The sequence below is a fragment of the Papaver somniferum genome, chromosome 1, assembly GCF_003573695.1.
Source record: "Papaver somniferum cultivar HN1 chromosome 1, ASM357369v1, whole genome shotgun sequence".
NCBI lineage: Eukaryota > Viridiplantae > Streptophyta > Magnoliopsida > Ranunculales > Papaveraceae > Papaver > Papaver somniferum.
Window position 1 is genome coordinate 200847485 of NC_039358.1, and position 6858 is coordinate 200854342.

The window sequence follows — 6858 nt, forward strand, 5'->3', positions numbered from 1 at the left end:
CTTGATCTCCTTGGCATCTTCAACATGACTCGAAATCTTCATCACTTCCAAGTACTCCAATGATTCCAAAGGTTGTAAGTTTAGCACCATCGTTAGTTGAAGATCCGTAACGATAACAATGAGAAAAAAAAATGCTCTCAATCATTGTTATACGGTGTCATAGTATTATTACACATAATCAAAGTTCAATTGTATCACAACTTTGACAATAACACTATGGTGATATGTATCACTCCCCCTTAGTCAATACTTCATCTCAACATGAAAACCACCCCCCCTTACATAATGATCCGTATACCATATGTATTTGTAGTATCACGCTACACATTAATTCTCCCCCTTTTTGTCAATATAATTTGGCAAAGGTACGAAAACTAGTGGGATCCTCATGAAATTTTCATAGAGATACTTCATGAACAAAAGAGAATACGTATCAACTTATTTAGATGCCATCATAAATCCGAAGCTAAATGCATTCATCAAGGAGTTTATAAAGATACAAGATAACCCTTATAATATTACACAACGGCACTCCCCACAAAGATTTGACAATTAAGCACAAGTTGAATAAGATCTCTCCCCCATAAAATGTCATTCCCTAAAGAACAACAAAGGCGACCTTACTTTCACAAGAAAAAAAGGATTTCTTTGGACATAACCAAATCACATGAAAACATGAATTTGAATCCAAAGTATACAATTGAATTAACCACAAGAGAATCCATGATTAATCCAATCGAAATGCACAACTAAATTAACCATAAGAAAATCCATGATTAATTCAATCGGAATTACACAACTAAATTAACCACAAGAAAGTAATCAATTCAATTGGTCATGCTCGTCATAGGAGAACTTACGGAGCAACAACTAAACTGACCACAAGAGAATGATCAATTCAATTGGTCATGCTCAAACATAAGAAAACTTATGGAGCAACACAGTATATGCACAAGAATGTGAATCGGAGATTGACCAATACTGCGGAATAGACAAGGATTCATACTATTTTTCATTACTATTTGCACAATGACATGTAATAGACTTAATCTTTGTAAACACAAAACCTTAATCCTTTATTCCATCAATTAAATGACATAAAAGGCTTTAACTCTTGTAATGTCAAAAGTTCATTCTATCTTCTATCAATACTTTCATACCGACATAATAAAGATAACTTTTGAACAAATATGGGATAGTCACAGGTTCACGGACGTAAACAACATATCCCATAACAATTTGCAATATATAAAATCATAAAGATCAAAATTGCAAAAACCATCTTCCAAATGACTTAGAATTTTAAATAAATAAATCTAAACACATTGAAGATGAAAATCGTTGGACATAACTATTTGTAATCACAATAATGGCTATTCCAAGCTCTACTTATTCTTCTTAAAAACACAAGAACAAAATTCTCATAAGAAGTTTTTCCTAGACATCAAGACAAACTCGTAATGCACATATAAGATTATTTGTCCTTGGAGGGTAGAATCAATCTTTTTCGCATGGATTTACACCAAGAATAGCTACCAAAGTCGTATAAAAAGATTTTTTTAACAAAGAAGAACATATAAAGTCATTAATGACCATGCACCTTAGTTCACATAGGATGATTGTGAATATTCAAGAATCCCATAACAATGCGTACTACTGTCCATTCTTGAACTTCCTTCCTTGTGATTTACCAATCAACGTTCTTATAAAAGATGAAAATGAGATTAGAGGAGTATTACTCCAAGAATACAAGTGCCAAAGTCCAAGAGAAGTGGAACAAGTGCGACGAAACGGAGCAAAACAATCAAAAACAAAAAAACATGACAAATGTCAATCTTAACTCATCCAAATTCAAGAATTCTCATCTCCATTTCGAAGAGAATTCAAAGATGAAGAGAATTCAAAAAGAATGAGATCATTCCGAGTTCGGACGAAGAAGATACAACCAAAACAAGTTTACTGAATATCGACGTATAGAGGACAGTATGTATATGGGTATGCAAACGGATTTTCAGTATGTATAAGGGTATGCAAACGGATTTTCAATATGCATACGAGTATGCAAATGAATTTTCCTGGATTTTATTACAAAAACTCATTTGTAAACTGGTATCCATACCTTAAGTGTACCATGAAGGCCAAAACATCCCAAACAACTATTTTCAAACCGAAACATTTAAGAACCTTAAACACAAATCAAGTTAGGTAGACATGAATGATACACAAGGTACATAGATCATCATAAAACTAGCTCAAGTTTAGAGACATACCTTTTTTTTAGAAGAATTCGATCGAATTCTACAACGTTATCAAACATTCATAATCATACCCAACATAATATGTTTGCCCCAATTCTTGTGCTTCCCCCACCTTATACATAGCAAGACATTTCTTGGTGAGGATGCATTTTCAACACAATCAAGTTGTGTTGAGGAGAACAATGTCTTGCTCACCATGGCACTAAGAAAGAGTTTATTTCCAACTACCTTTGCATTCAACAAAGTTGAGAAACATCCAAGAATCCATTTTTACAAGTTTTGCAAAAGACTTTTGAGAGATACACAAAAAATTGAGCCTTTGATGTCTCATTTTAAGACTTAATAAAAACAGTGTCTCTGATAATGTTTAGTACTGCGCAGGGAAACTATTTTGGTGTAAGAACACATCCTGACATGTTTACAACAATACACAAAACAATTATCATGACACAATGTATCAGGAATTGACCAATGAACTGCCTTTAGAACTCCTAATAACTCTCACTTAACACTTGTGAAGGACCTTATTGATCCAATCACTAAGAAGTGGAACTTTACTCTACTTTGTGATCTGTTCCCAGAACACATTGCTAGAAAAATTAATAACATTAGAATAGACATAACCAAAAAAGATACTCTCAGATGGCTTCTTACCACCTCTGGCATGTTTACTGTGAAATCTATGTACAATAAGCTCAATGAAAGAACATTGAATCATTTTAATTTAGGACAACCAGACTCTTTTTGGAAAAAATTATGGAGTCTTAATGTGTCCCAAAGAATCAAAATTTTTTCTTGGAAATGTTTACAAAATGCTATCTCTACTAATATGAAATTATCAAAGTTCATGGAGGATATTAATCCAAATTGTTCCTTTGGCTGTCATGTGCATCAACCCATAGAACACATAATTATTTTTTTTCCTTATGCAAAACAGTTTGGGCAGATGAACCTTACCCAGTTGAGCTTAATTTTGATTGTAGTACTTCCTTCTTAGATGTTTGTAAGGAACAGTTAGGTAATGAGAACACAATTATACCCAAAGAAATCATATTGACCAAAGCTTGGTTCATATGGAAAGAAAGATGCAATAGAGCCTTTGAAACACAACAACAAACTAGTTTTCAATTATCCTTAGAAATTCAGAGATTCTTGGACTTCTCGTATACGGATAACCCTTATGTTAGAAAAATCTCAACAGATTCAATTGAAGTTCCAAAGTGGGAACTGCCTAGGAGAAATCAAAAGAAACTTAATATTGATGCTTCTTGGATTTCCAAAGATATACCTGCATGTTTTTCTTTAATTTATAGGAATGATGCAGGCAAGTTCGAGCAAGGAAGGGCAGGTCCAATCTCATGTTCTTCCTCAGAAGAAGCGGAAGCTTTAGGAATGCTGCAAGGAGCTAATTGGGCATCAGAGAGAAGACTCACAAATTTTAGTGTGGAAAGTGATTGCAAGAATTTGTTCGACTACCTACATGGATGACCATCTCAAATGGCCTGGGAGAATCAAGTTATTATGGACGAAGTTAAACGAGTTTTCTCTAGTTGTCAATTTTTTTTGGGTTTTTCTTATATTCCTAGAACTGCTAACAATGTGGCAGATACTCTTGCAAAAGAGGCTAAAACTTTTCTTAACTCTTTTGAATGGGTCAATGATCCACCTATTTGTATTTTGAAAAATCTAGAAGTAGATATATCTAATGCGTTGGATAGTTCTTCCAATCTAGCATTAGAAAGCTCTAATTACAAGGCTATAAGGGTTTCTAACTCCCTAAATTAGTCCTTTGAATGCATTTGAATTTACAAAAAAAAAAATGGGTGCAGGTGTCCAACGATTTAAAACATCGACCATATGTACCCGCCTACGATCCATGAACTAGATACCCGCCCGCAAAAGATCGGGTGGGCCGGGTTGTAATGGAGTCTATAGTAAATCTGGGTTTGAAGTAGAAAAAACTTAAGCCCAAAACTCTCTGGCATTCTCCTAATAAGTGGAAAAATATAAAGTTAGAAAAAATGAGAATTCCTAAATCTTCTTCTTCAGCTGCGGCGGCAACTACAGGGCAGAAGAAGAAACCCTAGGCAAACACTCTGAACAACCATGAAGGTAGATTTGATCATCGTTATCACCATTATCTCGATTTCTTTTTCTTTTACAACCTTATTCATCTCTTGTTGTTGTTTTTTTTGTGCAGTTCAATATCGCAAATCCAACAACCGGCTGTCAGAAGAAGCTGGAAATCGATGATGACCAGAAACTGTAAGTTCTTATTCAGTAGTTGCATTTGAATAACTGTAATCTAAGGTTTAGAATGACTAATTCGACTGTTTATTTTGGTATTTAGTATCATCTGGACTTTTCTTGTTTTCTTCTTCTTCTTCTTCATCTCAAGGAGGAAGAAAACCCTCAGTTGATTGTGGTATAGCTTACCTTTTTGTAGTTGCATTTGAATTACTGGAATCTAGGGTTTGGAATGACAAATCTGGACTGTTTAGTTTGTAATAAGATTATTAGGTTTTTGTTATCTTCTTCTTCATCTCAAGGAGGAAAAATCCCCAGTTGATTTTGGTATTTTGTATGGGATACCTTTTTCTAGTTTGTATGAATAAATTTGTTCAAATTGTGAATATGCTGATTCAAGTTGTTTGGATCTACGGCTTCAAACCTGAAAGAATATGAAATAGTCCTTCACTGTTGTTCTTTGTTAACCGACCTCTCCACATGATTCGCTAGGGTTGTAGTTGTCTTAAAATGTAGTTGTCTTTTTATTATTCAAAATATGGAGGATAAATGTGGAGATTACATCTTAAGTCATGATAGTGTTATAGTTGGTTGATGGTGATGCTAACTCTTAACTGCATTTGGTTTTCTCATGTGCTAATGATTATGTTACATGCTTGAATTTGTTATTCAGTCTTTTGCTTATGCTTAATGTCGTTTGATTGTATGTAGGCGTGCCTTCTATGATAAGAGGATTTCACAAGAAGTCAGTGGAGATGCTCTCGGCGAGGTATGTATTACGACTATTCTGATAGAGCTGAACTGTTTTCCAGTTTGCACCTTAGTTTCCTAATGTTTTTCTTAATTTTTATTTTTCCCCAACAGGAATTCAAAGGGTATGTATTTAAAATTATGGGAGGCTGCGACAAGCAGGGGTTTCCCATGAAACAGGGAGTGTTGACTCCTGGCCGTGTTCGGCTTTTGCTTCACAGAGGTATAGGGGATGTGAAAATCATTCTAGTATCTTTACATTTTTTTTAACCGTACCTCCTTTTGGATTTAATAGTTTGAGTTATAGGTTTGTGATTTCATGGTCTCTTTTTGGATATGAATAGTTTTGAGTTATATAGGTTTGTGATTTTGTGGTCTCTGTTTTTTTTGTCAGGAACTCCATGCTTCCGAGGACATGGTAGACGTAATGGGGAGAGGAGAAGGAAGTCTGTTCGTGGTTGCATTGTCAGCCAAGACCTTTCTGTTTTGAATTTGGTTATTGTTAAGAAGGGGGAGAAAGATCTTCCTGGTTTGACCGACACTGAAAAGCCCAGGATGAGGGGGCCTAAGAGGGCTTCAAAGATCCGAAAATTGTTCAACTTGTCTAAGGAGGATGATGTTACAAAGTATGTCAACACGTACCGCCGTACCTTCACAAACAAAAAAGGTTTGTTACTCATTTCTTGTCCTTGCACTGTCATTTGCTAGTTGCGAATTATCGTTTTCAGATAGATTGGGAACTGAAAACTGCTTGTTCTTACACCTTCTCTTGTATGTTTATAGGCAAGCAGACAAGCAAGGCTCCAAAGGTTCAAAGGCTTGTGACTCCCCTTACTCTGCAAAGGAAGAGGGGACGCATTGCAGAGAAAAAGAAGAGGATTGCCAAGGCAAAATCCGAAGCGGCGGATTACCAGAAGCTTCTTGCCTCAAGATTGAAAGAACAGCGAGATCGTCGTTCTGAGAGCCTTGCAAAGAAAAGATCAAGACTCTCTGCTGCCACTAAGCCTGCAGCTTAGGTTTCACCATCATGTGTTGCATCCTTGTTTCTTTCTGCCTCTGGAATGATTTTGTTGTTCTTTAGTTTCTTACTTTAAACTTTGTGGAGCAGTAAACTTATAAGCTAGCTAGTGTTATGTTTGGACAACTGAAAATTTTCCATTCCCCTGCGAAATCAGTGAAGTCCATATTTTGCAGTCTTTGAATTAGATGACGTAATTTCTTCGATCTGTTATGAATGTTTACATCAAGTTTTTCAGTGTTATGTTTATAATTTTTTCTCATACTTTATTATTGGTTAGTTGTCCCTAATGTTGCTCGTTCAAGGATAAAGCATCGCATCTCAACTATTAATAACTTTCAGATCAAAAGAGAATCTCAAATAGGACGTTTTGATGTGATTTCAGCGTAGTAATTGTATTAGGGTGAAAAATATTGATAATATGAGGACGAATACTGTAAGAAATCTTCAAATTAGCTAAACTAGTTATCAGATATATGGGAAATGGACCTAAACTTATTTGTGACTTCTTTGTTTTGATTAACTAACCGGTTTTGATTAATTAACCGGTCATCTAGGAAACGTATTGTTCTATTCATAGTGCTT

At 35.1% G+C, this 6858-nt stretch overlaps 1 protein-coding gene across 1 annotated transcript; it reads left to right on the forward strand.

Moving 5' to 3' along the window:
- The first annotated feature begins 4256 nt into the window (after nucleotides 1-4256).
- On the forward strand, nucleotides 4257-6502 carry LOC113312074 (40S ribosomal protein S6). Its single transcript, XM_026560842.1, has 6 exons — nucleotides 4257-4370; nucleotides 4459-4523; nucleotides 5217-5274; nucleotides 5370-5478; nucleotides 5650-5922; nucleotides 6039-6502. The coding sequence occupies exons 1-6, from the start codon at nucleotides 4365-4367 to the stop codon at nucleotides 6269-6271; spliced, it is 744 nt and encodes a 247-aa protein (XP_026416627.1). The 5' UTR covers nucleotides 4257-4364; the 3' UTR covers nucleotides 6272-6502.
- The last annotated feature ends 356 nt before the right edge of the window (nucleotides 6503-6858 follow it).

Coding starts and splice junctions, on each gene's coding strand:
- LOC113312074 (XM_026560842.1), top strand. Junction 4,524..5,216: donor ATCGATGATGACCAGAAACT/GTAAGTTCTTAT, acceptor GATTGTATGTAG/GCGTGCCTTCTATGATAAGA. Junction 5,923..6,038: donor TACCTTCACAAACAAAAAAG/GTTTGTTACTCA, acceptor GTATGTTTATAG/GCAAGCAGACAAGCAAGGCT.